Below are 17281 nucleotides of genomic sequence, written 5' to 3'. Positions count from 1 at the left end.
TGGGCCTGAACACAAAGCCCAGGTGAAGCATTACCTTCCAGATACCCATCCAGCCTCTCAGAGAGTGACCGGTTATCATTTACCCTTGTGTCAACAGCTCTGCAATCCTTTCTGTACTTCTTTACAGAAACCCAAAGGAGGAAAACTTGACTACAATATTAAATGAGTCGCATTTGCTGTGTTTTCTTTTTAACCAAAAACACTAATTGAGATTTAAAAAAAATCAGACTAAAACCCAGTCCTACAAAAGAGGCCTCTCTTCTTAACTTCCCCTCTGTTCGAAAGCGAGGGGACCACTTACAAATGCAAAGCAAAGATTATGTGCTAACGTTGGCAGGATTTGAGGCCTTACAGCTTGTGAAACTATCTATCTGAAACATGGTCTCTCTGGCTGGGCAGGGTGAATGCATTCTGTAACACACCTTCCTTTCATAGTTGTTCGGACCTGGGGATATTTTCAGAGCTCACTGCAACTCCCTTCCTTTGTACGGAAACCAGCCTGCCAGAAGATGGGACGCGGAGCAGAGTTGGGAGCAGGGAGGCACTCCTATGTCTCATGGGATGAAAATTAAATATTAATGTGCACCTTCTGCTACGTGTCTGGAAGTCACACAATTACAGCATTTTAACTTGTATAGTGGTGGCGAGGGCAGGTTTGAGCTTTCAAGTGGTGGTAGAACCTCCTGTTCCCCAGTGGCTGCAATTAAATGCTTCTCAAGTCCTTCATCTTATTGCACTACATTTTGGATCACTTCTCATTTCAAGTAACAGACTAAAACGTTCAGGGTTAACCTTCCAATTCACAGGAAAATCCTTCTTAGTTTGGAACAACTGAAGCAGTTTCCCAGAGCTGAGAGAGACAATCTACACAACTTCTTAAACAGTATAGAGGCTTCTTCCGGGGTTTTATCTGATTGAGCTCGCAGCTAAGTAAATTTGTGGCATCACAAAAATAGGTTTTAAAGTTATGCCCACATTGCTCAATGAAGGAGTCAGGGATTGAATGCAAGCACTGAAGTGCCAATCTTCTGCACTGCTGTTAGGTCATTCTCTGGTGCTATTTTGGACTGCTCTAGCTAAGCTCTTTCCCCATGACCAAACTTGGATGCAGTTCTGGCAAGAATTATTCCAGAGGAGGCTCCCAAAAGGCAGCACCAGGTTTGACTCTCTTTCCTCTGCTACTGTCTCAGTCCTCCAAAGATTATCTCAGCAGTCTTTGAACCCTTGAGCACTCTAAGATATTGCAAATCATCTGCTTCATGCTAGAAAAGCACCAGTCTGAAAAGTTGCATATAGGCCACATTTCAGGCGGTTTGAACCGAAACTTAAATGCAAAACAACGCTTCTGTCTTAGCATCCAGCAACAGCCAAGGCCACGTGGTGTGGACGCCTGCCGTGTGGATGCAGCCAGCCTACTGCAGGTCTGCTGGGTCACAGTAGCGTGGATGTAAGCCACCCTGCACCGCTGGCCTGGGGGCCAAGGATCCCTTTCTGCAGCTGACATATTTAGCAGTGTACTAAGAGTCCCAGGCTGTCTCTGAAAATTGGTTTAATTCATGACAGTGCAAGTCCCTAAGCCCTATCTAGAAAGTGGTGTCTAGCTGCTGAGCAGCACTCCTGCAGCAGGTTTTGTTATTCTTCATACCAAGCTGCTCAGTAAGACTCAGAACTGGTAGAGCTCTTGCTTTCGTGGGAGGAAGATTCAAGAATTGAACAGGGCTGTAGGTCTCAGAGCACTTGGGTGACCTCTCAAAATCTCAAAATTGCTAAAGTAGCAATTAAACCAAAAATAACAGCTACAAATACTATTCATAAACTAGGTAAATGAGCAGGGAATATAACAAATTTTGACTAGCAGCTCACTGTGTGGCCCTCTTAACACACCTTGCCAGCCCTACCATGAAAACATACAGCCCCCACAAGCCATACCAAAATGGAGTCTGGCCATGGAAATTGATTCCTCTGGTCTTTGTAAAGAACTTAGCCACTGTAATCACAATAATATACCAAAATACTGGGGAAAGGAGTCCCACAGCTCAACGTCATGTTTTGTGAAAAAAATTCTACATCTGCATTCTGTCCCCTCAGTTCTTGGACCAGAATGGAGCGAACAGCTGATCCTTATTTGCTTGTGAAACAAAGCATAGGAAAACAGGATTTCACAAAGCCCAAACCATTCCATTTGAAACACCAGAGACTGAATTATATTGCCAATTACAAGGCAGGATCCTGGGGGAACCCAGGGGACTGGCAACTCTGGAAGTTGTGGTATCCTCAGCCACAGGACAGATGTGCCCAAAGGGCAGGAACACTGGAAGCTGGGGCAAATTGCTCAACTGAATTTCAAAGAAGGAAAAGCAATTTTCCTATGAGGAACTCTTCAGCAAGCTCCAGTGTGACCAAAAGTTATTGTTTTCTTAAGAACCTGCAGGGCACATTTTTTTAAAGGTACTGAAAGGTGCAGTTTGCAGTCCAAATACTTTTCAACGCTGATTCAGTTGGCTCCATTTTGGCCATACAGCTTTGGGTGGAAAAAAGCATCGTTTGCAGATGCATCTCTTGATCTGACTACAGAGTAATCCTTGGTGACTAGCTTAGAGTAGATGACTAAACTTTTAGGCAACTGAAATTACATGACATGAGTCCCGCTGCAAGTGATCCTGATACTTAAACCTACAGTTAGTCTGAAATAGGAATCACAGGAGACTACCCAGGTGCCATGTATGGAGGAAGAGGCCTCATGGAAGTGACAATTTTAGGAACGATTAAGAGAATTGACAGCATCCAGTGCTCTGAGCACTAAGGTACTTAAGCTGGCAGGGAATAGAGGAAGACCCACCATCCCTTTTCAGCGTTGGAAATGTGGGCAATTCATTAGAGATTGGACACTCTCTCTCTCAAAATGCTTTCTCCCCTTCATCACTTGACAGCTGAGCAGTTTGCAGGGCTGCTCCGTAACCCGGAGACCCGGGTTACATCCCTCCTCGTGCCAGGATTTGCCTGCCAGGAGGGAGCTCAGAGCTCTGGGGTGCTACGGAAGGAGCAACTGAGCACATCCCTCATCGAAACTCAGTCAGAGATGATGATGAATGAGGATAACGAAGCACTGGGACAAGTTGCCCGGGGAGCATGGAGAATCACTGAGTTCTGGGGTTTTCAAGACCGAGCTGACAAAGTCTTAAGCAATGTGGTCTGAACTCAGCACTGGCCCTGCTTTGAACAGGAGCTTGCACCAGATGATTACCTCCTGTGGTCCCATCCAACCCAAATGACTCATTCTGCATTGTGTGGAAACTATTGGTCCAAAGGAAAGCAGGTAAGAGGCTACCTAACCCTTTAACCTAGCTATAGCACTCAGATAGGGGTTGGGATACTCAGGCAAAGAGATTTTCCTTTACTCTAAACATAGAAATGATCCTGAGAGCAGGAACGCAGCTTCAACCTGTTGTATACTTGAGCAATAGATGTAAAACCAGGTTCATAAAGGAACTTAAAGGTTCTATACATCAGCCTGGTATTAATTTCTCACTATCCTGAAAAAAGATCTTGTTAATATGGATACTCAAGATGTGCTGGAGACTGCTGATGCTCAGAGTGGCCCAAAAGGCATTAGCCTGAGCCTGACAAAATGTGCTTTACCTGAGTTGCAACCAGCCATGTCAGACCCAAGTTGGGTCCACATAGAAATTTCTGCACGATATTTCCCAGCAGTCCAGATACTAGAGAGCGAGCCTAGGAAACCGAAAACAGCTCAGCATGCAGCTAGCTCAGTTGCAAAGGACTTACTAGCTCAGGATCTGGGACACAGGGCAGCTGTGATAGCACTTCCAAACTCAAACCTAAACCAAGGCTCATAGCAGTATAGCTGCCGTGACTAAACTGATGAGCACAGAGCTGGCAGCCAAACAAGACCAGTGCAGGTGTCAGCCTGTCGCATTCCCTGATTCATCATGCAGATAAGCTGCCCCTGGATAGCTGAGAGTTAACCGTATGGTATTTCTCATTTGAAGGGCAAAACAATTCTGTACTAATTAGGAGCACAAATACTACTGGATTGCATTTTATGCATTTCACAAGCCCCAAATCTGGATTAAATCATACACACTAGCTGTTTAGTCACTTTTGTAACACAGATGCTGTATAATTAGAAGCTCTAAAAAAGATGGGGAGCGGGACTGTGCTAAGCACTGTACAAGCGTTAACACAGGCCTCAAAAACCAGAACAGAAAAAAACCCAAGAAAATAAAGATGCAAAAATCACCATTATCACTGCAATTTACAGTTTAGGGCTGAGCTGCAGAACTAATAAATGGTCTGCTGAAACTTCCAAAGCAAATGAAAAGCAAACCTCACTAGATTTCTTTTTTAAAAAGCACACACCATCTTTTTTTCTTGATATCATTGCAGAAGAAGGGTATACTGCATATGCATAAAATACGTCACTTTATAGGTAGGGATCACAGAGAGAGATCAAATTCTATATATAGTACTTATATAGGCCAACTATCATAATGAGAAATACTTCACAACAGCAGCAGGGAAATAAAAGCAAACACAAAAAATGCTTTGTGATAACATTTACTGACTGCAAACTTAGGAATTGCTTGTAAGTTACTTCACTTTGGAAAGCAAAAAGCAGATGAAGAACAATGTATCTTCCCATATTCTAAAACTATTCATTTTTATACTACAAAGTCAACAAAGCTGAAGGATCTTCTTGCATCATGCATCTTCAAGGGAATTGAGGAAGGCAAGAATTATGCATCTTGCATCGCACGCACATGTCGGAGTTACCCTATATACCCAGTCTTAAGAACTGTACTGGCTTCACAACAACCTGTTGAAGAGTCTGATCATGAATGGGGAAAAATGGCAAGTGCACAAAATTTTAAGTTAATTATTATCATAGGACAGATATCTTCCTTGATTTACAAAATCATGAGTTTTCTCTGTATGGAATTCTTATATAATGGACTATATGCACGTCAACTGTGGGAAGACTCGAAAAACAAACTCAGTTATAAGAGCATAATTGGAAGAACACTTTCTTCTGCTGAGTTTTTATTAATGCTGATGATTCACAAGGCAAGACCTCGCAGAACTAAAGTTAGTTTTGCATGACTAGCTATAATGAAAGTTGAAAAGCTGAAAGACTGACCTTTTTTTTGCTTTTGCTTCATTTCTTGTATGCCGCCTTGATCAATTTGATTCTTAAATTCTTGATAACTCATTGCTCTTGAAACCTCCCTAAGTGAATTTTCACATTCACAGTTCAAAGCAGCACAACCTTCTAAGAACAACCAAATTAAGTGACTCAGTCTTTGAGAACTCCAACATTCTAGCTGTCTACATCCCACAAAGGAAAAAAAAACTTCATACCAGTTAAATGTAAAAATCAAAGTTAGAAGCAAGTAAAAAAACACTCCAACATGAAAAATTTAACACAGTACTTGAAATTTTTCATTCATTGAAATAATGTATTACATTAGACACTATTAGTAAGAACTATTACTGTTCAGGGCTATGTTCCTCCTACAGCTGTTGCAGTAACTGGATAGATAACATTTGTAGTAAGCAGCATTTTCTCTTAAAAAGTGCAAATTTCATGAGTAACATGGTAATTCCTAAGAAGCCAGTCACAAATTTCAGTGACTCCTTTGTACCGGGTAGTTATAGAGAGGTCCATGCAAGATCAGGACCAAGTGTTCATGAACGCATCACACCCATCTAAGAGATTTTAAAAAACATGCTGGGAGGGAATATACCTTTTTCCACCCTAAACTGAACCTCGTGTAGCTACCACACTAAGTGAATGGTAAGAAAGCTGCCCAGTATCATGAGACTCGTGAAAAAATATAAAGTTGACAACACTGATTTCTTCATTAATGTAAACCTCAGTGTTGCAAGAGTTGAGAAGGCTGCATATGCCATGCAGATTGTATAATCAAAAACAGGGCTGCAGATTGCATTCCCTCTGGCAAGGCAGGGAAAGAGCCAGAGGCGTTTCCCAGGGGGCCAGCTAGGCTAACAACTGCTGGCCAAGCGCCTTCGTGGCCAGCCAGCTGGGACCTCCTTGTCTCTGTCCAAGTGGAGGAGAGTTTGCTATTCCAGTTGTCTCCACGAAGAAAAGAAAACCCAAGGGCCGTTTTCACAGATTACGTAGGTACACAAAGTGGCTGGTCAACTGGGGAGGAAGGGGGTGAGCACTGCACTCAGATGTGCTACCATCGTCTTGCAGAAACACCTGCTACATCAGCTGTTGCAAACCCAGAGTTAAAAAGGTCCAAGCACTCCTCCCCTGGTTTCTCTTGCTCCCTTCACAGTGAATCTCTGCTTAATATGCAGCAATCTCAGCTTGAGCCCATGACGTATCCAGAGCACACTGCTTAGCAGCACTCACCATCCTTATGAAGGAGGAATCAGGCAGAGACCTGAGCTAAGCCATATGTAACCTGCCAAATCCAACACATCATGTCAGCTGTCAGTCAGAATTCAGAAACATTTGTCTCCTGAATGCATACACTTTTTTAACCATGGGATGATGCTGTCGGGGTTTCTTGCATTTAACATATGCCCATGTTATGATGAACACCAGCAGAACTGGCATAATTGCGAGTTTCCTACAAAAAAAAAAAAAACAAAACTTTGACTCCTCAGGGAAAAACCAGCAGCACTCAAGAATCCAAAGTAGAGTAACACTACAACTGACTGCTGATAATTATTTACAATAGAAATTCCTGGTTTTGCTTAACCGCAGTGTCAGACTATCCTCAAAGTAACAGCTTTTAGGTGGGTTCTGATTCACATTTCAGGTAGAAATAGTAATATTTGGCTTATCAATTTAATCTGCAGAAATGATTTCCATTGTTCTATGTATACGGAGAAGTGAACTGATAGGGCTGTCTTCAGAAGTTCCTTGTTCCAAGAGGTAAATTTGATCCATCAAAAGCAACTCATCATCCTTTAAGACGAAAATCCGTATAAAGACTTTCTATGAAAGTTGCAAGAGCCCTTGCCAAATTAATTCATTAATTAGCAGTCAGAGACTGAAAGAAGAGCAGACCAGCTAAGCAATGGTGCCGCAGATGCTCATGCTACCAGTTACACAATGATTAGCACTGGCTTTATTCCAGTAACGCTTCCACCAGTAAGACCTGCGGACTTCACTCAAACACCCGGTCACCACTAATGGAAAAAATACACCTGACTTCAGACTCCAGGAGTGAGCTCTCATCAGCTACGTACAGCAGCAGCAGAAGTGGACTGACCAGCAATGCTACTGCAATTATGTTAAACGACATGACTCAATTAATGAACACATGCAAGTGAAGCTTGCTTTATAGTTATTTTACTAATAAACAATTTATAGCAGCAGCAGTCTGTTCCATGTGAAACTGGGCATTTAGAAGTCATGAGACTACACCAACCTAGAAAATTAAGAAGGATGGGCATCTATGCAGCCACGTCTAATGAAGAATCAATGAACAACTTCTCCTATTACACTAAGGATACGCCCCCAAACACAGTGGTTCTTTGACCACAAGAAAAATTAAGAGTGAAGACTACAAGAACAGATGTAAAAACATGGGGGTAACTGTAACCATCCCTCGATATAAAAGAACGAAAACATTTTAAACTTTTTTGAATAGATACCTTTCTGTTTTACACAAAACCAATTTTTGAACAATAGCTGGAGAGCTGATGCTGTTTGCAAAACTTTTAAGCCTCACTGCATGCAAGTTTCCTTATGGAGAAAATATACCATAGACAAAAATCCAGGAAAGCTGACGTTTCTTTCATTTGGGAAGGGTGGAGGGAAAAAAAAAAATTACATATCAGAAAAATGTTTAAAGTTGATCATACAGACACTTCAGGAGCTAAAGGAAAACACACCTAAAATAAATTCTGCCCCTGTTTTAATTCTACTTGCATATGCAATACTTACAACAGGTAGATGGCACAGCCACATATTTTAAGCATTTTCAGTTGTCTTAAAGTCATTGATTTTAAAAAGCTGGCTTACCTGTAAAATATAGACGTATGAAAATACAAACCATCATTGCAGTTAAGAAAAAAAAATTAGAAATTGCTAGGTGGGTTATTTATTAACTGCAGCCAACACGCAGTAGGGCAGCCTTCTGCTTGTCCTTACAGGGTGCTTAACACGTGCACAGAGAAAGGAGAAGGGGCATGGAAGTGGAAAGGGTATGCTAAGTAGAGAAGATACACATGGTAAAAGTATCCTTGGAAATATAAAGGAAAAAGATAAGGATCTTGGGATGATGGAAAAGAACAACATACATAGGACAAACAATACCCTGGACTCCACTGCTTCTGGGTAGCTGTGCACATATGCTGATCACATTTTAGCATGATTAGAAATTTTTTCTTCCTTACTGAGAGACATCTATTTCCATACCAGAGGTTATTCACCTTCTCTTCAAAAGTCCAGGAAGAAAGAGTAACTTCATGAGATGAACTTTTTGTTCAAGTGAACAATGCAAGCAACTACACAGGAGGGACTAATGCAGAGTATTATGGGAAAACATTCTCAAAAAGTGGAAAAGAGATTAAAAGCTTTCTGATGTTAGCATAGCACATTAATAAAACCACTCTTCCTGACCTGTTGTCATCATTCAAAAGGTAGGAAGTTGACTCAGAAAGCGTAGCATGTTGACACCAGGTTAAAAGGTGTTGTAGGATGAGGATGGTGTTCATACTCTAGGTGAGACAGCAAAGTGAAAGCTTGGGGACAACCTCCTCTCCATAAGAGGACTGGAAGTGTGAGTGATGGATCATTTCTGAAATGTGTTAATAGAATTGCAGGCTACTTGAATCATATTCAAGATGTCCACCTTCCTGTGGTGTCCACATCAATACAAGTAGATGACACAAATAAAGAAATTATGTTCATGCCAGTTGCTCAAATAAAATGGAATTTTCTCTCCCCACCTCCCCTCCCCCAGCTCTTTTTGCCCCAAACTTCAAAGTCTTATTTGCATTCATACAAAATCTGTTTACAGTCAACTTCACTGCGATACTGGAGCTTCCCTTCCCCTCTCCTCCTGCCCCCCCCCAGCTAAGACACAAAGCAAAGCTGGCCAGGTGTCTCTAAACCACAGAGCCAGCTGCTCCTAACCAAGCTCACAGGAAATAGCAAGGAAAATATGCAGCATTTGACACATCTGGAAGAGATTGCAGAGTCTTTGAAAACAGTGTCCCAATTCCCTTCCTCCTGCTGATGAGATTTCAGGCTACCAAACTGCTGCATCAACTATAGAGGATTAGATAACATGTGTACATTTTTAACCCTACATATTCTTTCTGTCCAAATAAGAATTTTTCCAAGCTAGTCCAGAAAAAAGCTCAGAACAAAACCAAGTATCTGTATGAAGCTTTCTGTAAAATGCAGTGGAGCAAACAGAAATAATTCAGTCAGAAGACTGCTACTTAATTTGGGAAAACTGATATGATTGGAAAATAGTACTAGTTGGTATTGGTAAACATAGAAAATATTGCATGCTTTGCAAAGTTGTATTAACTCATTAAAGAAATGTCCTTACAGTTTGTTGCCATAAAACATGAGATGAAAAGGAGAAGAGTAGAGAGGATTGGTTAGTATCTATTTTGCCAAGTAATTTGTCTGTAATTTCATGTTGACACAAATATCGCAGTGTGCGTTTTTCAATGTGAAGTACAAAAAAAGCAAAAAGCGTAAGTCTTAATTAGCAAAACAAAGCAATGTTTTATTATCCGCTTCTTTTTCATACGGACAATGAATGCAAAAGAACACAGAAACAAACAGATGAGTTTAGAAGGAAATCCCAATTGGATATTGAACATAATACTCGATTTTATTCTTTCCATAAAAAGCTGGGAAGTGGAGGTGCCCCTAAAGTTCTAGTCACTTTCAGTATCTCTGAAAGATTAAGAAAACTAATAATGTGACCAGTTTATATATGTATATTTTAAACATTCATTATAGATACAAAACTGAATACAGCACTAGCTTAAAACAACATAAACCTCACTGTTTTTAATGTTAGTAATAAAAAGGCAGAATTCTAATATAAAAAGAAAAACTGGAGGAAAGTATTTGTATTTTTTTTCCTCAAAGGTGCAACCGACAACCAATGTATTTTTGCAACTGAGATTCCAGTTGTACAAAGGACTGAGAGATGTATTCTCCTACTTAAGGAGAAGCATAAATTTCACAAACTTTAAAGGAAACCACACATGCGTGAACAGTAGACAGTACCCCTTAAAGAGATGATATTTATAAGAAAGTAACGGTATCCCTTAAATGAATACTGGGAGAGGTGCAACACACATTTTCTACTTTCAGAGCTTTAAAAGTATGATTTTTTTTTTCCCCTTCATAGATTATTTCCAAAATTACCTTACATTTAAATTAGTTTATTCTTAGGAAACGGCGAAGTATTTATTCTAAACAAGCGTTGTAAGGTAGCTATATGGATTTTTTTTTTGAGAAGCCCTCAGGGTGGGTGTTGTGTTTGTACTGAGCTCAAGACTTCTTAAACAGAGCCAGTGTTATAACCCAGGGAATACATTTGCAATACTCTGTTTCAGGAACAAAGGTGCACCTACGAGGATCCAACTGCATAACCAAGGACTAAAGATGTCCATCCCTGCTAATATGAACAAACTCTATTTTTTAATGGGATCATGCATATGAATAACGACTTTCAGGCTCAAGCCCAAACCAGTTAATAATAATAATTCACGTGAGGAAAGTTAGGATGAGACAAACAATTCAATGCCTTTACCTCCAAAATTACATCTAATAGTAACTATACCCTTAATAGCCAATTAACAAAATCTAGAGAATATGCTGTTACAAAATATATTTTGACATATTTCCTAAGAAGCAATTCAAACAGTCATTTATGCAGAGTTATTTACAGGGGACTCAAAGTGGAGTATCAGTTTCAAGCAAACCAGTATATTGGTTTGAATTTGATAAAATATCGGCGAATATAAGTTTGTGACAACAAGGAACTTTGGGGTTTAGTAAACTTAAAAATGTTCTACACAATCATTAGATGAATCTAACTTATATAAAAAACTGTCTGAACTGGTTAATCTGAATCATTTAATGCATTTCATTGTACTCAAAGTTCAGACCAACAAGTCAGTGGTACATACACGCTGTGAAACAAGTTACCACTTAAATCTTTCAGATACAAGAAGCACAGATTAACCGAGTCTGACTGTACCTAATCTATACTAACAGATGGTTTGTTCTTACTTCAATACTATCTTTTTAATAAGCACATATACAAATGTGCTAAAACCAAAGGCAGCAATTACAAATAATTACTAGAATGACCAGAACCGGTATTTGAGCATAACCATCCTGTCATTCATTTTTGAAGCCGTATCTTCACTAATTTGTCTTCTGGTTTTAGTAGTCTTCTATCCTATTAACTCGGAGGGTTACAGATCATCTGGAAGTTTCACACTGGTATAGGAAAGGAATGTCTGTTCGATGCAGTCTGAAGATAAAGAAAGAGTTGTACTTCAGTTCATCGCGGTGACTCACTAGAAGTAACATCGCTAACTGACATTAAACCTAGAAGCAGCAAAGAAGCAGGCTTTTCCCCCCCATGTCAGGATGGGAGAATAAAACCCGAAAACTTACTGTTATTTTGTTATCATTTCAAAAGAACACCTGAGAATATTTTGTAACTGTAGAGGTAATATTTGTTATTTATTAAAACTAATAGTCACTGTAGAGGAAGTTACCTGTCTATGCAAGAACAAGGACATTTAAGTGTGATAGCAATTAATTTGAACTCCTTGTTTCAATACTTAAGAAGCTTAAAACAAACAAAAAAAAATAAGTATGTGTCCAGCTCTCTAAACACTCCACAGACCTTATCAGCCCAGACATGTCAGTGATGCTTACAGGTAAAGGAAAAATTCAAAGCCACTGAACTCAGATAGGACAACTCATTAACTTCAATTAATGCTGAATAAAATAGTGTTTTGTCCTAAAGCAAAATTTTAGCTGCAGGAGAGCAAAGAATCCCAGACCACATTATCCTACACTCTCATTATTCTCTTCATGCTACAGTTTTCAAATACCAGTTAGTCCTAACAATTATTTTTTAAATAGTATTTTTAAACTTTACTGTACTGAAAGCTAACAAATAGTTCCAGTCTCATCTCTACAAATTCCTGTGTTATGAAGAGGTTACCATGTTACTTAGACAAGGAGTGATATGTAACTATTGTAAAAAGGACATGCTGCCATGTAGATGCCAATTTAGGTTGGTTACTAAAAGGCAATATACGCTTTAGTTATTTAACTTTAACTTACTGTATAATTCTGACAAAATGGCAGATTAAAAAGAAATATCATGTTACCGTTACGTTAACAGATTTCTTCCGTGATCAAGAACTATATAGTATAGCATAGATATTAATCATTAGCTGTTTTTAAATGCATATCACTGACTTATATAAAAGGAACCATTTTTTTTCTAGGCAAATACTGTCTCAGTTTTGTTCAGGGTTCAATAATGTGTTGCTGGTTACTTCATATTGATCCTGTGACTTGGAGAAAACTTACAAAAACCTGCTTTACATTAGCAAACATAGCCTCTCAGTTAAGTCAAAATACAGTATTTAAGCATTTTAAGTAAACTGCAGAATAATGAAAATGCTACGGTACTTATTTCTAGGCTTAAATATATCTTGTCATGCGGTTTAAGTAAAAAAAGTTGAACACAAACAGATACCCATGGTTTAAGTTACATAGTGAAGTCCAACAGATCCACCTAAAGGATAAAAAGTACATAAAAAAAAAAGTGGATTTGTGCCAGACTGATTAGTCAGCTACCTGAAGGATATATAAAGCACACTGTTGCATACACAGTAATCATACTTGTACATGACTGTCTTAATCCAGTCATATAAAGAGGGACAATACTCATCTATTGTTTGCATGTTCAGACCCATGTCAATCAGATTTAATATGCAGGCAGATTAATGCTTCCTAACTTGCTGACAACAGGTTGACTACTAAAGCCAGTTTTCTAACACAAAAGACAGTATCCTGACAGGCAGCAGATGCTGTTTCTTGCTTAGGAAAAACAACAGGTTCCTCTTCGTTTTTGTTACTGAACATTAGTTCCAGGGAGGGCTGGAGGCAAAAAGGACGCACTATTTACTTTCATATTTCATGACTTCAAGAGACTTCAGATACTTCCAAGTCCATGTAGAATATATACAACATTCATGACAGATTTTCAAAACCCATGCGACTTCTGTTTTGTGACAGAAGTTTGATTATTCATTTTTAATACAAGTATTTCATTCTTCTCAGTTTTCCTGGGAGAGATAATCTTATCACTAAAAATTGCTTACCTTCAGTACAAGAAAAAAAATCTTGTTCTGTGAGCAGCTGCCATGCTTTCAGACATATTTCTGACTTTAAGATAATTAACAAAGCCTCGAAAGAACAGGAGGAGTCCTGAAAGCGTAGAAAATGCACAAGATGAAGTATATAAACCTAAGGACACGCTATCCCACATTATTCTTATTAAAACAGTGCAATCTACATTTTAAAAAAATTAAGTAAAGCAAGGTGTTTATGCATCAGTCACAAATTCAACAAGCAAGTCTTCCGATTTTATCCCGTGATATTAGGATATAGCCTTACGGAAGGCTTTTCAGAAATTTTACACTCATTCTGGGTTCAAGTATCATCTGCTAAAAAGACGGCATGAAAGAACTTAAAAAGAAGGGGGAAAAAAAAGAATACATGCTGCACATTCTTTTACAGTAGAATTCTTGTAACAACTTAAAATAAGTTACTAGTGTGTTAGAAGACTACCCGAACCACAAAACGTACCATTAGAAACATATAAGAGAAACGTATTTCAAGTCAAAAGAGGAAGGGAGGAAAAAGGAAAAAAAAAAAGACAGTACGGATTGCTCTAGCAACAAGCCAATAATAAATTATAGTAGATTATGGCTTGAGATGTAACCATCCAGGAAAATGCACCTGTCCAAGAGAAGGAAGAACAACAGTTGATTCAAAGAAAATTACTCAACATGTGTTATGATTACATTTTTTTCTTGTCAACTCCACATTTCAAATTATTTTTAAATATTTAAATTTAACTGCATTTGAAAGAATATTTCAGCTCTGACAAGAGGAACAAGAGATACAGAATAGTCACGCAGAAGTTACAGCTGCAACAATCGAAATCCGTAACATGATGTTGCCAACATCGTTTTATCAATTCAGAGATTCACTGGACATCTGAACAAACTAGCCCAGAAAAACACATTGTTGCACAGTGGACACAGCTCTTTTTGGTCCATTTTCCTCCACTAAGTAAACTTCAACAGATTAATCCATTCATCAGTTGGATCAGGGAGAATCCAACACAGATAAAACAATCTGCCCAAAGAGTGGAGAGAAACACAAGCCTAGAGAGTCATTCTCCTCAATGAATGAACACACAGGTACTTTGAAGGTATATGCTTATGAGTATATATACACGTATACATTAAGATTTCAAAGGTTCAAATGAAAAATCTAAACTGAAGCTTAACAAGTTTAGCAAAGGATTTCATCCTTTTCATCATCTGACATCCTAATAAACAATCTCTATGGTTACATTGATATTTTGCTATGTGATGCGCTTTTTCTTCCTGCTCTCCAGGTTGAGAGACTGATTTTTTTTCCTATGCTCATTTCTTCTCTAAATGCTTTTTACTTGTAAACTTTTGTTTTATTTACTTACTTTCTGCTTTTTTAAAACCAAAGCCTCATTAGGACACACAAAAAAACCCTAAGCACAAAGAATGCTCTGCTAACCACTGGAACTTTGACCTACGCCAGACACATTTCTGTGATTAAGGTGGATTCTGCACAGAGAAGAAAGCACTAAGATCTGGATCAAGAGTCTACTACAAAAGCTGCTACCCAGACGTTACCAGAGATAGTCCCACGTTCAACTGAAAAGCAGCTGAAACAGCAAAAGGTGGGCAGGCAGCTGTTGAGGTGCCTGAAAGCATACTTTCTGCATTACACATGTGGGAAAACCAGTCCAAGTTCAACCCATATTTTATATTTCTCTGTTTAGGGAAGAAAAAAACCCAGACTTTCCATTGTGTTCTTCAAAAAGAAACATTGGCTAACATTTAGATTTAAAAACTACAATTGTCTCTCTCTCCAATTTGTTCACTGTACATGACAGCTCCTTGGAAGTAGACCACTTCACTTTTCCGTGAAGCGTGAGCAGATTTTTCCAAACGTTGAAAGAAGGGAACAGAAACAGATAGGCGAACACCAGAAGAGAGGAGAAGATGGCAACAGGTGGGCTCAAGTATGTCAAAGGACTATGCAAAAGACTATGCAGTTCATTCAGTTCTGGAGAGACGTGGGACATGCTACTTCGTGCGCTCTAGAGGGAAAGTTATCTGAAACAATGAAATACAGAACTGGTTGGCAGAGCTCCCGTGACTTGATAATACTCCTCCATGTCCTGCGAAGTAGCTCTGTTGGGTTAAATCCTTCTATGGTGTTCTAGCAATCTCAGTATATCCACTTTATCAGTTTAAAAACACTGTTGGCATATTTCATGCAAAGCATTCATAAGACAAGGGAATGCTGACTGCTGGATGCATACTGCATGCCTCACAGTGCCTTTTCTTCCAAGGCATATTATAAACTTTGAGAGTTAAAGTAAAAGAAAAAAAAATAACCTTCAAACAGTTAAGGCTGAAGATAAGGCTCTCCTAAATCTAAGTGAGCTAACTTCTGAACAAGTGCTGCAAAGGACTAGGAAAAGGAGGAACTACAAATGCACAGCTTTTTCCATAGACATGGGGGGGGGGGGGGGGGGGGAACGTTAGGGAAGAACACACTATTTTCATCCAAGTGTCAAACTCCAATTTCAGGCACCACAAGGGTTTGTTTTAATTAAGGGTTTATCTGGAGATGTTTGTACCTGTAAAGAGTCATTTCACTTGCTACTTAAATGCAGTCACCTCAAACAGAATATGAAAGCATTCGAGGGACTGGTGCTGTGATGCGTTACACATTTGCAGTTTCTATATATCTCAAGCAACCAAGTGCACAACAGTAGAGCAAACTGAGCATTAAGAAGTCTGATGAATGCCCTCAAACTTTACTAAAAGGCAGACAGAGAAAGTTTTAGGTAACATCATTTAAGATTTCTGGCGTTTCTTGTGAGATAAATAGCGAGTCACAAACAGTCAGGATCTTGGTGGTGGTTTTTGGTTTTTTTTTTAATTTACTCAACATTTCATTCTAACATGTGCTGTTAGCTATTTCAGTCAATTGACTCCAAGGGAAGAGTGCCACCTACTGAAACAGCAAGTTTACTATGCTTCCAGACCTAGAAAATAAAATGGATAGTAGCATTCACTTCTGTAAAAAAAATCATTCCAGATTGCATACTCAAATTACAAAATCCGCAGTAGGAAAAACGGTATAGTGGTTGTTGTTTCATATATCCTAATTAAAAACAGACAGAAGAGCAGAATTCGATGCATATAAGACTTTGAACATGGGCAGACAGACCTCTTAAGAGAAAGCTGACATCACAAGAGCGCTGTGATCAGAAAGCATGAAGCCATTCTCTTGTCCGACTGAGAAACAACTGATGCAGTATGCATTTCAAAGGACTAGAAAAGGACATTTCGTGACCTATGTACAAGACAGCAGACTCCACCTTCCTAGGATCAGTCACATTTCTTAAAATTTAATACCTGACGCACAGGTTTATACATGTAAGTACTCGATATCGCTCACTTTTCAGTATGTTCTCTACATAAAGCCAAAGTTTCATTACACAGTTCTGCACCCCTAGATCAGTAGAAGCAGCTTAAAAAGCACAAATTACAAGTCTCAGGTATGTACATAATACATACATAGAACAAAATTTTTTGAGCTGAAGGTTATTTGAATAGTCCGCAGTTCACACAATAACACCACTATGGAAACCAATAACCTCGTGAATACGACAGAAATAAAAACAACACACAAAACTATCAGCAGCTAAAGAAAAACACATAGCTAAACATGTTACAGAACTCTTACTTACAATGACATGATTCATCTTTAAGTACTTCCACATCAAAACAGAAATGTTTTCAATTGCCACTTACCAAGTACAAGAAATATCCACCAAAGCCAGTACTGTCCATTGAAATATCCAGTAAAGTAATCTGAAAACTGAAATTCATACATGAGGCTTAGCTGCAGTAAGACAGATGA

General features: G+C 39.0%; 1 protein-coding gene across 3 annotated transcripts in view; it reads right to left on the bottom strand.

The window, feature by feature from the left end:
- Positions 1 to 9419: 9419 nt before the first annotated feature.
- NDFIP2 (Nedd4 family interacting protein 2) overlaps positions 9420 to 17281 on the bottom strand; it is a 49544-nt gene continuing 41682 nt past the window's right edge. Inside the window, exons 7-9 of one of the 3 annotated variants that reach the window (XM_082304836.1) lie at positions 17173 to 17239; positions 13393 to 13498; positions 9420 to 11516 (exon numbers count right to left, since the gene is read on the bottom strand). In XM_082304836.1, the coding sequence (XP_082160962.1) occupies positions 13395 to 13498; positions 17173 to 17239 (171 nt within the window). In that variant the 3' untranslated portion in view covers positions 9420 to 11516; positions 13393 to 13394. Of the gene's footprint in view, positions 11517 to 12784; positions 12804 to 13392; positions 13499 to 17172; positions 17240 to 17281 lie in introns of those variants that run through there. The other 2 variants (XM_082304838.1, XM_082304837.1) reach the window with 2 other exon arrangements.

This window comes from Platalea leucorodia, assembly GCF_965183815.1.
Source record: "Platalea leucorodia genome assembly, chromosome: 2".
Classification (NCBI taxonomy): Eukaryota; Metazoa; Chordata; class Aves; order Pelecaniformes; family Threskiornithidae; genus Platalea; species Platalea leucorodia.
Note: the sequence above shows the minus strand (reverse complement) of the source record. Positions and strands in the feature narration are given on the sequence as shown.